Here is a 20,727-nt window from a genome sequence, read left to right on the forward strand (position 1 = left end):
TGTTCTTAAGCTTACTCTCCCCGCTTCCCCCTGTTCAAAAATTCTGTAGAAATACCAGAATTTAGGGGGCTGGCGCGATAGCACAGCGGGTAGGGCGTTTGCTTTGCATGCGGCCGACCTGGGTTCGATCCCCGGCATCCCATATGTTCCCCCGAGCACTGCCAGGAGGAATTCCTGAGTGCAGAGCCAGGAGTCACCCCTGAGCATCGCTGGGTGTGACCCAAAAAGGCAAAAAAAAAAAAAAAGAAATACCAGAATTTGTATGGAAGGAGAGTAATCCCTAAAATCCCAGCCTTATTTTTGTCAGTGAAAAGGTATAAATTTCTGCCATAAAAGTAGCCTTCCTTCCACAGTTAATAAAAAGCAGTCAAGTTTGAAGTAATACTAAGAACTTTCATCTTTTGAGTTACGTGCAGTTTACTTATAAAAGTCAGAGCATTTTCGGAAAGCTGAAGAGCTAGGTCAGTGGGTTAGGTGCATGTCTTGCTGGCGCCTGGCGCAGATTCGATCCCCCGCGTCATACGTGGTGTGTTCCGTGTGTGCGCTCTCCCCCACTCCCCACTGCTGCCAGGAATGAGCCCTCAGCATAGTGGGTGGAGTCCAGAAACCGAATAATCATTCTTCCATGGGGAGGGAGGGTGGAGTGACAGTACAGTGGGTAGGACATTTGCTTCGCACGCGGCCACCCAGGCCCAATCCAGCCGTCCCATATGGTCCCCCAAGTCTACCAGGAGTAATTCCCGAGTGCAGAGTCAGGAGTGACCCCTGGGTATGGGAAAAATGATAATAATAGTTATATCGAATTTTCATGATTAGCTACTTTTCGGTAATGTTTGCTACAGATCAAGCCAAGCAGCAGATTAAAGAGTTCCTGCCTACGTGGATCAGCGCCATTGTAGACAGAGAATGGTAGCGGTGTAGAATCGGGGCTGGAGCAAGTTAGAGAGCCAGATGTAACTGGCATCGTGTCTAATGTTGTGTTCCTTAAGATCTCTTAAACCAGAAAGAAATCTCATGCCGTCACGGTTAAATGGAGCGGTCACTCTGAATCAGATAGACCTATTTGGTTTATGTGATCATTTCTGCATACTAAATTTTGTGGAAATTGGCCAGTTACCTAATTTGTATGCCCTTCACGTTAAGTAGTTGTGAATGTGGCTGTAGTGAAGGCCAGGGTCAGCTCAATGCCTGGTCATCGGTGGCGGCAACTTCGTTCTGCCAGATAACAGGGTGGTTTGCTGTTGTGGAGAGAGCTGTAGTCGTTGGAAATTGTCCTGCTTTCCTGCCCAGCATTTATAGGTATTTCATAAGTGGTAGCATTTACTAAGAAAAATTAATAAAAACTGATTTCTAAGATTCTTTTAAAATAGTCTCATCACAGTTCGTCAGTCTAAACCTGTATCTTAAGTCACATTGCAAATGGAAGTTTCCAAGTGATGTTGTTTTATGTTCACAGCTGCTTGGTCTAGTGTGGACAGGGGTGAATGCCTCTAAACAGAATTCTGCTGCTTTGGCATCTCTCACACTTTGCTGTTCCTGGTTTGTGGAAACAGTCTTTCATGTAGTGAACAGAAAAAAATTTTTTTTTGGTTTAAATTAATACCAGCACTTGCCATTCGAAATCCTCCTGTCAGGGACAAGCATAAATGACAGACGGCTAGAAAGAGGCAGGTCTTCGCACGAAGAGGAAGAAGGGCCAGAACTCCGAGCTGCCAGTTCCTGTCTGCAGCGAGGCTGGGGGGGTCCGCGGCTGCCCTGGTGGGAGGCGCCATGAGCAAGGGCGCTGTGGCCTTCCCTCCGGCGCGCCTCTTGCCCTTCAGCCGGAGTCTGGCCTTTCGGTTGTCTGCCAGTCGTTGGGGATTTCCAGCTGAGCCTTTCCGGTAAGGCTCGGTCTTCCATGACTTTTTGAGTATGTATTTGGAAACTACACGTTGCTCGTGAGCGGTATCATTCTTATTATGGTACAGCACTCTCTGTATACGCATTACGTAAATGAATATACATTTTATTAGTCATCTAGATGCTGTATTCAGATGTTTGAATGTTGCGGTAAGAGGAGTTTATAGAATAAGCGTGGTTCATCCCAGATAGGTCCACTGTCCTAAGTGAGTGATCCCACACTCTAGAACGAGGATCAGCAGGCTTCTGCGAAGGGCTCAGCGGCCAATATTGTAGACTTGGTGACCAGCTATTGCAGTTGTCCCATTTTGTCCCAATGGCAGCAACTTAATTCTGGTGTGATATCAGGAAATCACTCAGCGGGCGTATAAGCGTGAATGCATCTAGTTCTGAAATACTGTTGCAGGTGTCTTCCCAAGAAAGAAAAGCTTTACATTTGAACATGTAAAGCCTCGTCTTGTCCCGTGTACCACATTGAAAAGCAGTTGTGGCGTGCTTGATCGTACAGCTAACCCTGCTCGACACAGATGCACAAACTGCTTCGCGGAGATGCTTTTCCCTTCCTCCTGTTTAGAGAAAACAGCATGGATTGCTAAAGACATGGCAGTCAGGTTATTCCGCTGCCTCTAAGCAGTCACTGCGCCAGTAACGCTGCAGAATTTATAGGATAATGCTATTAGCATTTAGGTGAGAGTGCCCGTGGCTTTCGAGTGTCCGTCACCGGAGTGGTAGCGAGATCATCTCTAACCAATGGGAATGCGAAGGTCAGTAAGAATGCTCGTGAGAAGCGATTCTGTGCAGCACTCACTGCCCGTCAGAGCCATTTCTTCTGTCAACGACTGAGAGGAACCTAAGGTGAAAATCCTGGTGCAGACGGTGGGGGTGGGGGGGAACGAACGAGAGTGAGAGAATGAGAGAGAATGAGTGTGTGTAGAGGGAACATACATGCATACATGTGCATTCCAAAATATGTCACTGTTGAGAAGGATTTGACCATGGGGCTGTGAAATCCGTATTCCGCAACATTTAGTCTCGGCTACAGATAGTAGGTTACTCGAACTTGGATCCTGTTCCATTTTTCAAAAACGCTTCGCAAACTCCTGCGGCGATTCCCACTCCCGGAAGCAGGAACAGCATAAAGCCTCCAAAGGAGCATATTCCGGGCTGGAGGGACAGCGCAGCAGGTGGGGCGCTTGCTGGGTACACCGCCAGGGGGGCCCCCTCGCCTCGCCAGGAGTGACCCCAGGGCCCCGCAGCGTGTGGACCCAAGCCAAAACCAAGGGTCCATGACAGTAGCCTTTCCTCTTTCGCTGCCCCCAGCGTCAGTCTGCTGTGAGCTCCAGGCGCAGCTCCCGGACGGACGGTCTGTTGGTTCCGGTTGGTTCCGGTTTCCTCCGGTCGCAGCTTCTTCGCCTCTCCCTCAGGGTTCACTGTGCGGGGCTCCTCCGGCATGGCCAGGGTTTCTTTTTTGCTTTATCATTTTATGTTTAAAAATTTGTAAATGGCCTGTTGAAGTGCATCTTATCATGAAAGCAAAAACACATTTCTGGTCAGAAAAGTAGATGGTCTCGAATTGTCGCCACTTCTACTTGTACTTACGTCTAATGTCTCAGTTTTTCTTTCTAGGAGAACTACGATCTCCGCTTGCAAAGTATAGCTCTGTTGTTATGAAGCATCGTAGAAAATTCCACTTTTAATTTTATTGCCTTCGTTTCCATTCAAGGGTCTCCTGCTGAGCCAGTTTCTCAATCTGCCACTTCTGATTATCAGTGGGATGTTAGCCGTAATCAGCCCTATATCGATGATGAATGGTCTGGGTTAAGTATGTCCTTTTAAAAATTATAAGTTTTTTTCCAGAGTTCTCTTCCTAAGCACCCTAAGTTCATGCTTTATGTTTCCGTTTTCTAATTTCTCATCATTTAGGCCATAGTGATATGATAGCAAATGTAGTGCTTGTAAGCTCACCCTTAAAACCGGTAGCATTGATACTACATGTACGAGGGCAGCTGGAGTGATGTGCTGCAGGCCGGGTACTTGCCTTGCATGCGAGCAGCTGAGGTTCGATCCCCGGCACCCATGTGGTCCCCCAAGCTTGCCAGGAGTGGCTGAGTACAAAGCCAGTAGTGAGCCCTGAGCACTGCCAGCTGTGCGCCCCCCCCCCCCCCATTTTTTTTAAAAAAGGCTGCATTTGTTTTTCGCGATTAGGGGACCATTTAAACATAAGGTTTTCTTAGAGTTACTCAGTAGTTCTCGTTTTTAAAACTTAGGTTTTAAGCGAATGTTCTTTTCCCTGTCCTGATTTTTTTCAATGGATAATAGGTCTGGATTTCTAATTTCCAGTAGAAGCATAAGAAGACTCAGGTCGTGCATCCGGGAAACGGGAAAAGGCAATAGAGCCATTGTTTTGTTTTGGGGGGCCGGGGGGGGCATCGGCCAGCTCAGCGCTGCTCCGAGACTGTACTGTTCCTGACTTTGTGCGCGGGATTACCTGTGGCGGGTGGCTCGGGCCCCTGTGCAGGCCGGGCCCGCGCTGGCTCCCCTGCCTGGCACCCTGCGCTGTCTCAGTCTCGGGGAACCGAAGAGCGGCCGTGCCATCTCTGGGCGGGGCGGGGGGGGGGGCAGTGTCAGCACAGCCAAGCAGGCCGGGGAGTGCAGCGCTCGGCGCAGCAGGGGGAGGATGCTGCGTCCCCCCCATGCCAGGCCTGTGTCCCCGAGGTCAGCCTTTCCCCAGCCTCGGTCTCAGCATCCCTGGACTGTCGGTTGCCGTGTGGGAGTCTCTGTTCTGAGAGAAGGTTCCATGGCTGAGCACCTGCTCGGCATAAGGGCGACCCGGATGCTCGCTGGCAGCACCGGTCCCCTCAGCAAGAGGTGAGCCCTCTGACAGAAGAGACCCCCGCCCCAGCGCCTCTTCCGGGCCTCCCTGCGTCCTGGTCTTCAGTGACCTTGCTCATGCCCGCCTGCACAAACCTGGCAGCCAGAACCTCCGTGCATGTGAACTTGGTCCTTAAATCGATTGTTTTACAAAGTAGAAATTCCCTTTCCTCCACTCGGGGCACGAGAAACCAAGGCAGAGGAAAGTCGCGCGAGTTTCCGCATCCCTTGACCATCCGTGGAGGGGGTCTCGGGAAGGCAGTCTGACCGCAGTGTTCGTGCTCGCAACCACTCCACAGTCCAGCCTCAGTGAGCGTGGCAGAGCGCCAGATGCACCGCTGCCCCTGCCCTACTTGAGCCCGGCACTTGCGCAGAGAGCGCAGGCGAGAGGGGTCGCTCGGTGTGAGGAGCCTTGAGCCGCAGGACCCGAGCGCGGTTGCCTGGTTGAATCTGCAGGACCTGAGCTGTGAATTGGAGCAGATAATCTGTTGGATGTTTTCATAGGCTGTTAGGCTTTAATGAGGTCGCGAATGAAAGCGGGCTCTCTGATTTTTAAAAACTTGTCTATGGAGGCGGGGGTGCACTTGGGGCTCAGGGTTTACTCCTGGCTCAGTGCTCAGAGGATCCTCTGGGGTTCAGGGATCGAACCCAGGTTGGCCACATGCAGGCAAGCACCCTACCCACTGTACTGTCACTCTGGCCCCTCTTTTTTTTTTTAAAAAAAAAAAATGTATTCTATTACATAAATCCCAAAGGTATTCTAGGCGGTTTTGAGAAAGCAGTTGTCTGTTGAGAAGAGTGTGGGGGTGGGTGCCAGGGGTGGGCGCTCTGCCGTGTGGGGAAGGAAGGCAGCTGCAGAGAGAGGGACTGAGGCTGAGGGTGGGGTGAAGCACTCCTCGGGAGAGAGTCGGTGCAGACAAGCAGGCAGCTCTCTGCGCCTTCTGCCTGGACAGAGGAGCACCGCCTTGCTCCCTGCCTGCCCCCTGCCATGCAGAGGGGGCTGCACGCACACGGGTGCCCCTCAGGCACAGGCCACGTGGTGGGCCCTCTGGCCGAGTGTCCGCAGAAAGCGTGCCAAAGGCAGTTTCCCGGAAACCCGAATGTAAGGTTGAGATAGGGAAGCAGAGATAGGGTTGGTTTTGGGTGGTTTTGGGGCATGTCTGGTAGTGTTCAGGATACTTCTGGCTCTGTGTTGGGGGGGTCTCTCCCGGTAGGCCTGGGAAGGGCCTTGGGGGACCATGGGGTTCTGGAGCTCCAGCCCGGGCCTCGCACACGTAAAGCATGTCCGCCAGCCATTGAGCCCTTGGCTCCACAGGGAACGTTGTACAGGCAGAAGTTGACCTGCTCAGCTGGCTGCAACGGAATCCCATCATCGCAGGTCTGAGAGTCGGGTGTTAATGTTCTTGGCACACTGGAGTGAATAAGATCATGGTAGTCAAGGGGCCGGAGTGATAGCACAGCAGGTAGGGCGTTTGCCTTGCACGCGGCCAACCTGGGTTCAATCCCCAGCACCCCAGATGGTCCCCCAAGGACCGCCAGGAGTGATTCCTGAGTGCATGAGCCAGGAGTAACCCCTGAGCATCGCCAGGTGTGACCCAAAAAGCCAAAAAAAAAGAAGAGAGAGAGATGAGTGAATATTGAAGAATGCGGAATTATTCTTAATTTTAAATGAAGAAAACTTAGACTATGAATTATTTTCATAAGAATTTACCTTAGTAAATATATCTTAGTATAGTGGGTAGGGTGTTTGTCTTGCAGCCGACCTGGGTTGGAGGGTTCCCAGAGCACCACCAGGAGTAATTCCTAAGTGCGGAGCCAGGAGTAACCCCTGAGCATCTCCAGGTATGGCTCCAAAAACGAAAGAAAGAAACATGTCTAAGAAATTCATGAATACTTTGGGCCCATGAATCTTGTGCGGGGAATTCTACCGGACAGTTTGCAAAAGCACAAGGGCTACTCCTGGCTTGGTGCTCAGGGGCCACAGGCTCCAGACCGGAGCGCCTCTTTTGGCCCCTTCAGATTGAGGGGCTGGACATGGGCTGGAAGGGCTCGGGCACGGTCACTCCCTAGTGAGGCAGGTCCCGTGTGCTGACAGACTCGTTACCTGAGCACTTCATTGTTTTCCATCTGGGCACTGTGTTCTGCAGCACTTAATGACAAGGTTTCATCCGTCCCCCAGGCCCTCGCCACACCCACCTTCCAGGGTCCCCCTGAAGCAGGTGCTGGGTCTTGGCTGGAGTGTAAACATTTGGGGGCACATACGGAAGTGTGCGATGTGAATAGCCTGGGTGGCCCTGGCAAAGCGGTCTCTTTTCAAGTCAGGCAGCGCTAGCTTCCCGAAAGGGTTCGGATCCTGGCGCCTCTTAGAGCAGAAGAATTTGGAAGTTTAGAATTCAAGTGTATGAGCCAGAGAAATAGGAGAGCACTTGGGGCACGTGTCTTGCACGCTGCTCATGCATGTGGGTTCGGTCCCTGGCAGCACGTACGGTCCCCTGAATGCTGCCCGCAGTCGGGAGACTGATGGCAGAGTGGAAAGGGAGGGGAGCCGAGTGCTTACTACACGGGTTTTCTGGAGGTCCTAGAAGTTCCACTCATTCAGCCTTCCGGTGGTGTGCACGGTAGAACTTGAATCAAGGCTCTCGCCATCACCATTTTTTCCTGGCTCTTAAAACATGCTCGAATGTAAGAAAAACGCGAGTGCCGTATTACAGCTTAGTGCGACGTAAGGAGTTGTAACTTTTACATTGCAGCTTACGGCAGAGATGAGAGGTGCCTAATTGACGCTGTTAACTTTTAGATGGTCTGTCTTCTGCTGATCCCAGCTCTGATTGGAATGCGCCCGCAGAAGAGTGGGGGAACTGGGTCGACGAAGGAAGAGCTTCACTGCTGAAGTCCCAGGAACCGGGTCCCGATGACCAAAAAGTGAGTAGAGGGTCGGTATGCTCGTCTCTGCGCCTGGCTCTGTGGGCGCCGTGGGCTGGGGCCGCCTTCTCTGGCGTCGGTGTGCCCGCCCCGCGGGAGGATTGCTTCCTGCGGGCGTGCCGCTTCCCACAGAGGGTGGGTAGGGTGGACGCGGCCCCCGTCCTCCGAGTGGACAGCCCTCAGTGTATCCCCCAGTTCCCTCAGAAAAGAAGTCTGAAATTGCGTCGGCACGAGTGTCGGGAAAATTAGGCTGACTATAAATAGACTCTCGGCCGCTTCCAGAGGCTAATTTTGGTCAGAACTTAAGAGGCCACAGCATGAATCGGGGTAATGGATAATGAGCTGAGCTGATCGCATCGGAGTGGAAGTTGCGTTTCTGAGAGACCGCAAGCTGCTGCTGGTCACTTAGTGGCTGCCGGTAGTGGCAAGAGTTGCCAGCCATTCTGGGCCGTCTCTGATCCTTGGCCCGGGATATTGAATACTGCTCAGCTCCAGGGGTTGACAGAGGCCCTTTTTGTTGGCTGGTTTTGAGGTTTGGGGTTGGGGGCCACGCCTGGGGGTGCTTGGGGCTTACTCCTTAGGGATCGGCACGTGGTGCGGGACCTAGCGGGGTTTGGCTGTGCACAAGGCCGATCCCTTCCTCCTGTACTGTCTCCCAGCTTCTCAGAGAAGCTGAGGGAATGGAACGGGGCCCCTAGGGCTCAGCACACACCAGAGAGAATCACGTGGGTGACTCATTTGCCTTAGAAATTGCTGGCCAGGTTTCATCCTTGACACTTGATGTGGACTGAACATTACTAGGGGTGTTCTCCCAGGCCGCCCCCACCCCCCACACCCCCGCCAAAGAAAAAAATAGGCAGATATTTGCGTATCTACCATGGGTCGGGTGTGGCTGTATTAAAGGGCCACCATAGTCCACAGGCAGCTGTATAAGGCACATCACAATGCAGGGAACCAGTAGCAGACGGACAGAAATAAGATACGGAGTCAGAACAGAGATAAATGGAATGATGACTAAAAGAAAATGCTGGCAACAGAATTAGAAGTGGAAGAGGTTTTATCTTTAGAGAACAAGTTCTAGGTTTGATCCCTGGCATCCCATATGGCGCCTTGGGGCTGCCAGGAGTAAACCCTGAGTACCACTGACTGTGGCCCAAAAAGAAAGAAAAGGAAAGCGAGTTGTGGCCAGGTGGCATTACACATTCATTTTGCTAAACTCCGTTTAGTTTTTGTTTGGGACCTTCCCAAAGGCCTTGTCCTCGACTCCTCCGGGCAGTGCCCATGCGTGATCCTAGACTCCGTGACAGTTTGGGGGTGTGTGGGTGTGGTGCCCAGGGCTTACTCTTTCCTGCCTGTGAGCTCTGGGGCTTGGGGCCATTCTGGGGTGCCAGGGATTGAACCCTGGTTAGCCGTATGCAAGGCCAGTACCACCAGTTCCTTGTTGTTGTTTCAAGTTTTGCTTAATTCTTTTTGGGGTCCCCTCGCAGCTATGCTCAGGAGTTACTCCTGGCTCCATGATCAGGAATCACTCCTGGTGCTGCTTCAGGGACAATATGGGATGTTGGGGTTCAAACCCATGTGCAGAGCTGGGATTGGTCCTTAGCCTTGCCAGGTATGGTTCAAAAGTTAAAAAAACCCTTCCTCGGGGCTGGAGCGATAGCAGAGCGGGTAGGGTGTTTGCCTTGCACGCAGCTGACCCGGGTTCGATTCCCAGCATCCCATATGGTCCCCAGAGCACCGCCAGGAGTAATTCCTGAATGCATGAGCCAGGAATAACCCATGTGCATCGCGGGGTGTGACCCAAAAAAGCAAAAAAAAAAAAAAACCCTCTTTATGTAACCAAGAGACATTGTTTCACAGGTGTGCAACCAAAAATGTCTCTCTGGCTGGAATCTTCCTGTACCTCATCCGAATTAGCCAATGGAACCACTGAATAAAGACTGACAGATCGTATCTTTCACACCTGGTAGACATCACAGTACCGTGTACTGTGGTGCCAGAGATCAAAAGACCTAGGACATCCCTTCCTTTCCCCCTCACCCCCCACACACGAAAAGCATGTGCACTAGCCCCCCTTAAACTGCCTCCAGGGCCTCAGTCTTTTTCCTTTAGGGGCACGCCACATCTGGCAGTTCCTGGGGGCCACTTCCTCCCGGGCCCAAGCTCAGGAGTTGTGGAGGCTCCTATGGTGCACCTCTGCACTCAGGAATTACTCCTGGCTGTGCTCCGGGGACCGTATGGGGTGCCGGGCATTGAACCCAGCTCAGCCGCGTGCAATGCAAACACCCTCCCTGCTGCACTCTCAGTATGGTCCCTAACTTGACAATTTTCTGTAGGGATTTCAGTTCATTGTGTCCTGGTAGTGCTTTTGTAATGAAAAGAAAAACAGGCCGGAGGGATGGTACAGCGGGTCGGGTATCTGCCTTGCATGTGTCTGACCAGGTTTCGTCCCCGTCATCCCATGTGGTCCCCCAAGCCCCACCAGGACTGATTCCTGAGTGCAGAGCCAGGAATGACCCTGAGTATTCTGGGTGTGACCCAGAAACCCAAAAAATCTGGCAGCTGGAGTGGTCGTAGAGCAGGTCGAGTCCTTGCTGCTCGCCCTGCGTATACGTGACCAGCTCGGGTTCGATTCCCCATACCCCTCACAGGCCCCTGAGCCTCGCCAGGTGTGAGCTCTGAGTGTCACTGGGGGTGGCCCAAAACAAACATGTGTGCGTATTATTGTGTGTATTATACGTATGTGTCTATACATGAAAATCTTCTAAAGTACTGTTCAGTTTTAATGCAAACAGTTCAGCATTTTGTGGAGGGAGGTTGGGCCACACCCAGTGGTGCTCGGGAGTGGCTCCCGGCGGTGCTCGAGGGACTGTGGGATGCCAGGGATCAAATCCAGGCCTTGGCGTAGCCGGGTGTGCTCTCTGAGACAGGTGGTCCAAGGGTGTGACTCTGGTAGGGCACATGCACTGCACGTGTGAACCCAGGTTTGAAACCCCTGGCATCGCAGAAGGGAGAAGTAGACCAAGACTGAGAGTTGGACTTTAGCAGGGGCTCAAGATAGGTGAAAATGTGGTGTGATGGAGCATGATGTTCCTCGCGCTGTGTTAGTTTTTAAATAGATCGTTTCACATCATTTTTATTATGTAACTTACATCGTTTTCATTATGTTTCTAACTTTCAGTGGAAATTGGGAAATTACACAAGGTTTTGGGTAAGACCAAATAATCCGCGGCTCACTTGGGTGCTTGTTTCCTAACGTCAGGTTTCAGATGACGATAAGGAAAAAGGAGAGGGGACTCTTCCAGCCGGGAAGTCGAAAAAGAAGAAAAAGAAAAAGAAGAAGCAAGGCGAAGAAAACTCTCCCGCACAGGTAGGCTGGGCTCGAGCTGGGCTGCGGGAGGGACCGCGGGCGGGGGCCTGGAGAGCCCCTGAGGCCTGTGGCTGAGGAGAAGCAGTCCCGAGGAAGGCGGAGTGTCTGAGAAAGTGCTGCATCGTGCCGTTCTAGCAACTGAGAGCGAAGGCAGGAGGGGCTGAGCGTGTGCTTTGCGTGCGAGAGGCCAGTCCGCTCACTGGCACCGCAGGGCTCCCAGGCTCAGCCAGGAGTGCTCCCTGCATGCCTCCAGGTCGAGGCAAACAAAACCCCTTCGTTGCTTGAGGGGAAGGATGTCCAGGACTGGAGCCGATCAGAAGGGAAGGCGCCAGCCTGGCGCCAGTGATGGCTCGAAGAACAAAACAAAAAGATGCGAGAGGAAAACCGACTCCAGTTGCAGTCTGGAGATGCGTCTGGTTTCTGGTTTTTTCCCTTTTGTCGAGGTGCTGTTAATGACCTTTCTTGCGTGCACGCGTCCAGTTCCACACACGCCACCAGAGGGCCCTTTTCCTGCACAGGAGAAACTTCAGCGTTTCCTTCCAGCCATACAAGACCCTGGGAGTGCTTGGAGTTTGGGGTTTGCTTAGTTTTTAGTTGCTTGGTTCTTGGTTTTAGGCCACACCTGGCTGATCTCGGGGGTTGATCTCGGGGATTCCGTCGCTCTTTTTTTCTCTTTGTTTTTGAGCTCCTTCCACGTCAGGGCGATCCCGGGGTGCTGGGTGGATCTTGTGGTACCCACATGCAGACATGTACGGAAGCTCTTTGAGGCGGCTCCCTGACCAAGAAGAGGGCTTGTCCTGGCCTGCTTGGTCGGGACCCCTGGGAGGGCCTTACTTGGACCAGGCGTCCGACTGGGGTCAGCCTCTTCAGATGCAAGCACTTGAACCTGCTCTCCTGTCTCTCCAACCCTGGCTCGTATTTAAGTTCACATTTGATTTAGATTTCTAGAAAAAGCAGAGGTGATTCTGAAGTGTTCCAGAGATGTCTCCATAGTATAAATCTGACTCTTGGTACCGTTTCTGAAATGAAATTCACTTTTTGGAATAACATCTGGATGTCAGAAAGCGTTGTGTGAGGGTGTTCTCTGAGCCGTGGTGGGAACAGGGAGGGCTTGTCACACTGGTTGGTCGGCCCGGGAGCACCTGGAACCTGAGACGGAGCCGGTCTGTGGCGGCCCTGCTTCGTGCTCAGGGCGTGCACCCATCGTGGCAGCTCATCAGCGTGGCCACAGGGACTGTCCTGCAGGGAACAGGAAATTCATCCTCGGTGCACGCGGGGCAGGCGTCTTCTAAAACTTTCCACCCATAAGCAAAACCATCTCTTTAAAATTCAGTTCTAAAGCCAAAGATGCTTATAATAAATCTCCGTCATAACAGTACAGCTCAGAAGGTTTTCATTAGCATAAATGGGTGCTTTATTAGCTCTAATAAGCTACTTTTCCCTCTAGGACGCAGAAGATTTAGAAAAAGAGGTCAAAGAAGAGCTCGCAGTGAACGCCTCTAAAGTTCATCCAAAACAGGAAAAATCTTTTTCTTCTTCGAAGACCACAAGCACTAGTGACCCAGCTGAAGCGCCCATCAAAAATAGCCAGGTGATTCTGTTTATTTCAGCAATAGAATTCTGAAGGCGTGGGAATGACAGCGTTACAGTTGATGCCAAACGACTGTTAAGCATTTCGAGGACACTGGCCCTGGCACCGGCGCCGTGAGAAAGAGGGAACTCGCTTGGGAACGGAGAGTGAGGTGTTTGCCTTGCATTCGCCTTGGCTGCGAATCTGGGTTTGAATCTCCCAAGTGCTGTCAGCCATGACCCCCTCCCTTCAAAAAAAATTTTTGGGGAAAAAAATAGTAATAATACTGAGTTTCAGGGGCTGAAGAGATAGCTCAACGAACTGAGCACATCAGCACATCCTTGGCGAGTAAGAAGTTGGGGTGCTGTCCTTGGCATCACGGGGGTCTGAGATGCAGCTCGCTGGGAGCACACACTCTGCCTGTGTGCACCCTGGCTTTGATCCGTGCCCCCTCGGCAGGCTGCCCACTGCCAGGCGCCCTCACGGGGGCAGAAAGGGGCCAGCAGGCAGCTCGGGAAGATGGTTCCTGCCTTGGCTTTCCGCCTCGTCTTCGGGAAGGAGAAAAGGAGGGTGCACCTCGGGTGCATCCTGGGGTGGCACTGTCCCCCGTCTGGGGATTGGGCCCAGGTCTCCCACCTGCGAAAGCTGTGCTCCGCCCTCGAGTCCGATTTCTAATGAGTTCAGTTATTGGAATCCCTTAAAGTGGCGAGAGTTACATGGTGCACACGTGTGCGCGTGCATGCGTGTGTGTGTGTGTCGAGAGCCAACTGTAACTCCGGGCTACACACAAGAAGCAGACGGCCCAGATAGCCGCACAGTGCTCCTGCTCTCACAGAGCAGGGTTGTCGTGCGGTCACTTGAGGATCCGCTTGGAGGAGCAGAACATGGCGGGCCTGCTGCCTGGCCCGGGCACGTGGAGATCTTTGTGTTTGATTCTGGTGTAGGGGCCACGCCCTGCGGTGCTCAGGGCTTATTTCTGGCTCCGCAGCAGTCAGGGAGCACTCCTGGCAGGGCTCGGGACCATTCCAGGTTTCGAACCCTGGTCAGCCGTGTGCAAGGCAAGTGCCCTGCTGCTGTGCTCTCTCGCGCGCTCTCTCTGACCCACCCACATGTGGGGTCTCATAGGAGAGCAGCAGAGAGCCACTTGGCGGTTGTTTCCTTGGGGTTAGGACCACCCCAGCAATGCGGGGCGCCATGAGGTACTGAGGAGCAAACCTGGAGGCGCCTCACTGAGCAGAGTGACTGCAGCTGAGATGCCCGCCACAGGAGGCCGGCCTCTTCCTTCCCCTCTGCCCTCCCCAGCAGTCCTCCTGCTCCCCTGCTCTCCTGGGTTGCCTTGCCGGAGTTCCAGGCAGTCCCCACACCCGCCTTTCTAGCTTGGCCTGGTTCTGACCAGGGGCAGACAACTTCCTTTCTGCGTCCAGAGAGCAGGCATCTTGCACCCGTGTTCCTCAACTTTTCTCTCTGGCTCCCTTGGGCCTTGTGTCCTTCTGTGGGCCCCCGTGCTATTGGGTGACCCCAGGCGGTACCTCCCCATTGATGTCATTGTTTCTGGTGGCCCCTTGGGGTACCTGACCAGGGGCCATCTGCCCCCAGTTGAGAGGGGCTGGTCTAAACCACAGAGGCGCAGAAATTTGCCAGAGTGGGTCAATCGGAAGGTTGGACCCAGAGTTCCCCATCACTTTCATTAGGGGCAGGGCAGGAAGGTGGCAGAAAGGTCTGCTTTGGTCCCTGTGGAGCTGGAGGAGGGCGGGAGGGAAGGGAGGGCTGTGGCGCGGTCCTTTGAGGACCCGCACCGCTAGGGGGCAGGCGTGAGTCGCCTCTGCCGGTGTGGGAGCTACACCCGCGGCCTCTCGGGTCCTCCGGAGGCATCCAGTGTCATTTTCCTTGTTTCCTACAAATCTGCGATTTCATTCCCAACCAGCCTCCCAAGACGCTTCCACCTGCTGCTTCTGCCGAGCCATCTGCTCCTTTATCGAAAAGCGATTCTGACAAGAGCTCTTCCCAAGTGCCACTGACGCCACAAGAGACGGAGAAACCCAAGTCCAATACTAAGCAAAATAGCGTGCCTCCTTCACAGAGTAAGCAAGCCCCCCTTCCCTGCTGGGTGTGCGCTCTGCTCCTGTCGGCAGCGTTGTCTCAGCGTCCCACTGGGCCCACGGCAGTGCGGAGGGAAAGGTGCTGGTCTCGCACGAGCCTGTGTCGCACACGGTCCCTGCGCAGAGCAAGGAGGGAGCCCCAAACCCAGAGCATGTGGTATCTCATCTCGGAGGTCCGCTGGCTCTCCAGAGCGGCCCTTCCTGCTTTGCAAAGCTTGGGGTCTTTGGTTGTGAGGGCAGTGGTCTGGAGCAAGGGATGTGGTGGCCAGGGCAGACTCGGGGCTTGGTAGCTGCGCTCGGCAGTGTGGCCTGTCTTCTGTTGTCCTGTTCTCCAGAGTGCAGAATTTTCTCCCGTCAGCTGCCATTGGTGCTCATTGACCCATATTCACTTTCAAATCTTCAGGCCAAGCCTCCTTAAATGAAACCGTTTTCTGCTTCAGAACTGCTACAGTAGAAATTGTTTGAGACGGTTCAAAGCAGACAATACGTTGGGATTGAGATGCACAGAATGAGGGCTGGAGCGATGGCATTGCAACAGGCAGGATGCTGGCCTGCACGAGGCCAGCCCAGGTTTATTGCCCAGCACCACTACCGCAGCTTACATTTTGAGACGTTGTATCGGTGGGCTTGAGAATGTGTTTTCATCACTGCTTTTTTTTTTTTTTTTCTCTGCACCAAGTGGTGTTCCGGGGTTACTCCTGGCTCTGCACTCAGGAATTACTCCTGGCTCTGCACCCCTGGTGGTGCTCAGGGGACCATATGGGATGCCGGGGATCAAACCAGAGTTGGCCGCATGCAAGGCACACCACCCTCCCCGCTCTCCCGCCAACCTGTGCTTTTCTGCTTTTAGGATGCAACAGCATATGCTATCCTAACTACTTTCTTTCCCTTTCAGCCAAGTCTGAAACTAGCTGGGAATCTCCCAAACAGATAAAAAAGAAGAAAAAAGCCAGACGGGAAACGTGAATTTTTCTCCCCTTTTTTTGCTGAAATGGACATGTGTTTGCTAACACTGTCTTGAAGATTATGCTGTTTATGCAATAATTTGTGAACATGTACAGAGTTTTATAGAAATTTAAACCAATTTTTAAAACTGTGAACACAACCACCATCAAAATGGAATCAAAGGAAAGTTGATTTATGGAATTCAGAGGTCAACAGAGTGTACCCCCGTGCTGGAAAGTGCTTGAGAAAGTCTCTTCAAGTTCATACAGACGACAGGCCTTGGTTGAAGAATATTCTGGTTTTACTACAGTGCCCTGTTTACAACAGATTGTTCCCTGTCTCGCCTGCGGCTGTGGAGTCAAGGGTTCTGACCGGAGCTCCTTGGACCTTATGCACGGAACTGACGCCGTTTGAATCTGTTTTATGCTTAAATCAAAGTGCTTTGATCAAATGCATAATCTGCCATATCTTTACATATATATATGTTGGTAACGGTTTGTATTCGAGGAATCACAAGTGCAAATAAAAAGGCTTTTATCGTTTGTGGAACCGAACTGTCCTGGTTTAGTTTACTAGTTTTAAAGAGTTCTTAAAGCATTGAAAACACAGCTGACATTTGTTTTATGGCTTACGAAGTTATTTTTGATAGTCTTACATACTTGAATTGTTCAAAGTTCAGTATATTTTAAATTAAAAAAGGTAAACTATATGTATTTGTTTAACACCTTGAAGGGTCAGGCTCAAATAATGCTCTTGTTTATGATTTAGAAACGTTCAGGCAAAATCCAATTTACACTTTCCTTCCCCGGCAGTTAACATTTTCAAGCATCAACTGTTTAATAGTAAGACTTTTTTTCATTCACAAATGAAAGATTCACAAAACTCGCTCTACGGAGAGTGCTTCGAGAATATGATGGAGAATGCGAAACGAGAGTCAGACAGCTTTAATTGACATTGTCAAGACCTCCAGTTATCAGGAATACATTTTTTTACTGCCTTAACCTGTAGTGCGTAAAATGTGCATCAGTTTCTTGGAGGGGATTCGTGTTTTTATAAGAATTTTCATGTTAATTATTGCAATCGTGGTCAAACAAGGAGTGTTTCCTGCTCGAAACTGTGTTGATTTCAATGATGTGTGAGGTGTTTCACCATTTTCAGGCACTGTGTAACCTATTGTCATAAGCTGGCAGGTATCTTTGTAACTATAAATAGTGCACGCTCGGCCATGTACACTGTAAATAGCCTCTACCAAACGTGTTTGACATGGACCATAAGTAGCATCACTTAGTGAATTGTGATCAAGAAGAAAAGCCATGATTTCTTTTTTTTTTTACGTGATTGGCTCAACTGCTTTCAAACGTGACACCCAGAATGACACCGTGTCACAGCTGTAACCATTGATACTGGGCTCGCCATCCACAGCCACTGTCGTCTTGATTAGATCTGCCTGTGGTTTGATAGGATCGCGGTGTCGGACTAGGAAAGCTGGAGAAACGAACGGCCTTAGTGTTGCTGAAGACCGGCCTTGCTCCAGGCAGCTTCCCTAGCAGGCAAGGACTAGCTTTGGTCAGGTGTTAACATCCGTTTCAGGAACACGGCGGTATGTTTACATGTCAGAAGTTTTTTGTTTCCTTCTATGGTATTTCTAAGTTGATTTGTTTAAATAAATTCAACAAATGGATAGCATTGTTTTCATTCGCTTCAGCATTGGGGGTGAGTCAGCTCAAGAGCCAGGGACGGGATCTCTCAAGACGCGGGTGCCAGGACGGCTGAGCTTCCGGCGCTCCGTGAGGTACCCCAAGGAGAAGCCGCTCGGGCTCTGTCGGTCGAACATGCCAAAAGCTCAAAGGATTGGACTGAACTCTCTCAACTCTACCTCACCGTTTCTTTCTCGGGATTTTGTTGGCTCTGTCACGCGTTGGGCTTTCTCTCTCCAGCTCGCCCCTCCCCCCCGCCCCAGCCCACGCCAGCTGCGAGAGGTGGGCAAGCGCCCCCCGAAGCTGGGGGAACCAGCTCGGGGCCCGGCGTCTCCCCTCCTGCTCCGAAGCTGGGAAGGACGCGCAGCTCACCTCTTAAGAGATGGCAGCTGTGAGCTGTAGAAATCAGCCGGTCCGTTGCTCCTACCTGGTTCCCAAGATCTTTATGTGAGCAGAACGCAGTGTCTGGCTCCCGAGCAGAGGAACTTAGCTGCCCGGACAGGTGCGGGGAAGGTCACTGAGCCCCTGAGGCTCCGGCAGGCCTGCAGGGGGAACCCTGGTGTCACTTGCAGACAGGGTCTCCAGAGAAAGGGTCTCCCGTACCTGCCCCCTGTGGGCCGGGGAGTAGGCTGCAGTCCTACCTGTTCCTTCGCCGGGACGAGCAAAACAATAGTTGAGAGAGTCCAAAATAAGGGATCTACGTAAAATGTTAATGTTATTTACCTTGTTTACTTTCTGCATGCATTTTCTTGGGGGGAGGGGCGGAGTTCTTCCGAACCTAATGGTATTATTTCATAGACTAATCTGGTTTGTATTTGAGTTAAAGATATTTAAGGGCAATATTTAACTACAGAGTTTAGTTTTTCTTAATTGGAAATGGTCCTTCTAGTGCGACATATCTTTTGAAATTTAGACTTTAGGTTTAAGATGTCGAGTAGATGTCTTAAGACTTTCCTGTAAACTCATTGCACAAACTGGAATTACTTTCCAAAAGACTTAGGGAATGCAAATGTTATTTGTAAAATGCATTGAGGATTGTAAATAAACCGTTTTTGTTTTGTTAAGTCGCTCCTCACAGTTCTCTGGTGGGAAGGGATTCTTGGTGTGCTGCCACTTGTCCTTGGAAACCGGCCTAATGGCCGTTGCTGCAGTTAGTTTATGTGGGACTGAGAAGGGACTTGGGTCCTGCCCTGAGATTCTGTGGGGGCCCAACTCAGCCCCAACTCCGGAGGCCGTGCTGTGCCAGAGGGTGGGGGGATCTGACTGGGGCGGGCTGCATGCAAGGCAAACGGATCTTCACCCCTGAGCTGCCCAAAGACGGTTCCTGTTCGGTTTGCTTAGTTTTTTCTACAGCCACAGGAACAGAGGAACCGGAGAGAGCACAGCAGACGGGGCGTTCGCCTTGCACTCGGCCAGGCTGGTCCCATCCTGTGGTTTCCCAAGTCCACCAGGAATAATTCTCGAGCCCTGAGAGATGGTGCAGGGGTTAAGGCACTTCCCTTGCATGCTGGCGTTTGGTTGCAGCTTTTCCTAATTTCAGAGACTGTACAGTTTGTAGAGGAAGAAGCTTTGACGCTTTCAGGAGCGCCAGCTGTGGCCTCCCTTCCCAAATGAGAAAACATTCTCTTTATTCCAGTAACTCATTAAAAGTGAACTTAACTTTCTTCATTACCGGGAGCCTGTGATAAGTGAGGTCTACGGCTCAGCTCAAAAAACTTCATTCAGGACTGGAGCAATAGCACAGCGAGGAGGGCGTTTGCCTTGTATGTGGCCGACCTGGGTTCGATTCCCAGCATCCCATATGTTCCCCCGAACACTGCCAGGGCTAATTCCTGTGCATCGCCAGGTGTGACCAGAAAAGCAAAAAAAAAAAAATCCGTGTTTGCCTACAAAATCCAAAATTCCTAGGAAAATTACAGCGTCCAAAGATAGATCCGGCAAAGGAAATCAGAATTTATCTCCCGCCCCATTACACAATTCTCACTTATTTGAGGCTCAAGGGATGGGGAGCCCTGTAAGAAGACCCTGTAAGTTTGTTCCATGGCATCGTAGCTAAGTGGGTCTACGGGACTGCTAGGATAGTATGCAGGGTGCCACCCCAGTTCCGTCACTGCCACTGCACAGGTCCACAACTTGGTGTGCCCCCCCCCCAAAAAGAAAAGAACAAACTTCGCCTGGGCTGTGGATGTGATGGGGCAGACAGCTGGAGCCCCAAGGTAACATCTAGGGACAGGGGCAAGGGGCGTTGAGAAAGGGACCTAGTACCCTGACGAGTGCCAAGTGGGCTGGCTGTCCGAGGCTCCCCACCTCCAAGCTCACTTCACGATCACGACCATCCTGTTATTCGTCGATTGCCTCGAGCAGGCCCCAGTAACGTCTCCTTCGTCCTAGCCCTGAGATTTTTTTAAAAAGTGCCATATTCAAGGCTGTTTCAGGGTTAGGAGAATGAGACCCTTCATTGTTACTGGTATTTGGCATATTGGGGCTGGAGCGATAGCACAGCGGGTAGGGCGTCTGCCTTGCACGCGGCCAACATGGCCGAGCCGAGTTTGATTCCTCCACCCCTCTCGGAGAGCCCGGCAAGCTACCGAGAGTATTCGATATGCCAGACACAGTAACAACAAAGTCTCCAATGGAGACGTTACTGGGCCCGCTCGAGCAAATCGATGATCAACGGGAGGGCCTTTACTTTTACTTTTTTACTGGGTACCCCACGGGGGATGCAAGCTCACTTAACATAAAAAAAGCAACTTTGTGTGGTAAGCCACCGAGATCATCTTAATCAACCTGCTCCCAAGCCAGCAGGGAGGATGGCGGGAGACTGGGGAGCTGGTGCCCACCAAGAGGCCTTGGCAGACTCAGGAGGCAGGCGGGGAGACGGCTGAGAGCAGGAACTCAGCTCAGCCAGGGCTAGAGGACTGGATGGTGGGGAAGGCACTGGCTTGCCTGCCCTGACCCCTGTCCACCCCAGCCCCACCACCAGTGAGCCCTGAACACCAAACGTCAAACAGTGTTGAGGGTTAGATGGAACCAGGGAGTGGCCTGGGCGGGGGACAGGGAGGGGGGAAGATGGCCGCTGAGACCCCCCCAGGCCTTGTTAAGAGGCTGCATTTGGGCTGGGGACATGCCTGGCAGGTACCAGGCTCCAGCTGCCATTCTTGCCACTGAAGGAAAAACAAAGCCTGAGATTGTATTTTTATTGTTGAGGGGAGCCAGGCCAGGCAGTGCTCACTGGGTGGGGGGCAAGGGGGGTGGGGAGTTGACCTGTCCCGGGGGGGCTTACAGCCAGTTTCAACCTGGTCCAATCTGGTTCTTACCTCAGCCGGTGATTGGGGCCCATTCACAACTGTTGGG

At 52.0% G+C, this 20,727-nt stretch overlaps 1 protein-coding gene across 1 annotated transcript in view; it reads left to right on the plus strand.

The window, feature by feature from the left end:
• The window catches only part of MTDH (metadherin), a 44,999-nt gene extending 26,562 nt beyond the window's left edge, over positions 1-18,437 (plus strand). Inside the window, 6 exon segments of the mRNA XM_056124933.1 lie at positions 3,623-3,721; positions 7,568-7,692; positions 10,955-11,062; positions 12,510-12,653; positions 14,557-14,713; positions 15,627-18,437. Of these exon segments, the coding sequence (XP_055980908.1) occupies positions 3,623-3,721; positions 7,568-7,692; positions 10,955-11,062; positions 12,510-12,653; positions 14,557-14,713; positions 15,627-15,697 (704 nt within the window). The 3' untranslated portion in view covers positions 15,698-18,437.
• The last annotated feature ends 2,290 nt before the right edge of the window (positions 18,438-20,727 follow it).

Source organism: Sorex fumeus, unplaced genomic scaffold (assembly GCF_029834395.1).
Source record: "Sorex fumeus unplaced genomic scaffold, SorFum_2.1 ptg000053l, whole genome shotgun sequence".
Taxonomy (NCBI): Eukaryota; Metazoa; Chordata; class Mammalia; order Eulipotyphla; family Soricidae; genus Sorex; species Sorex fumeus.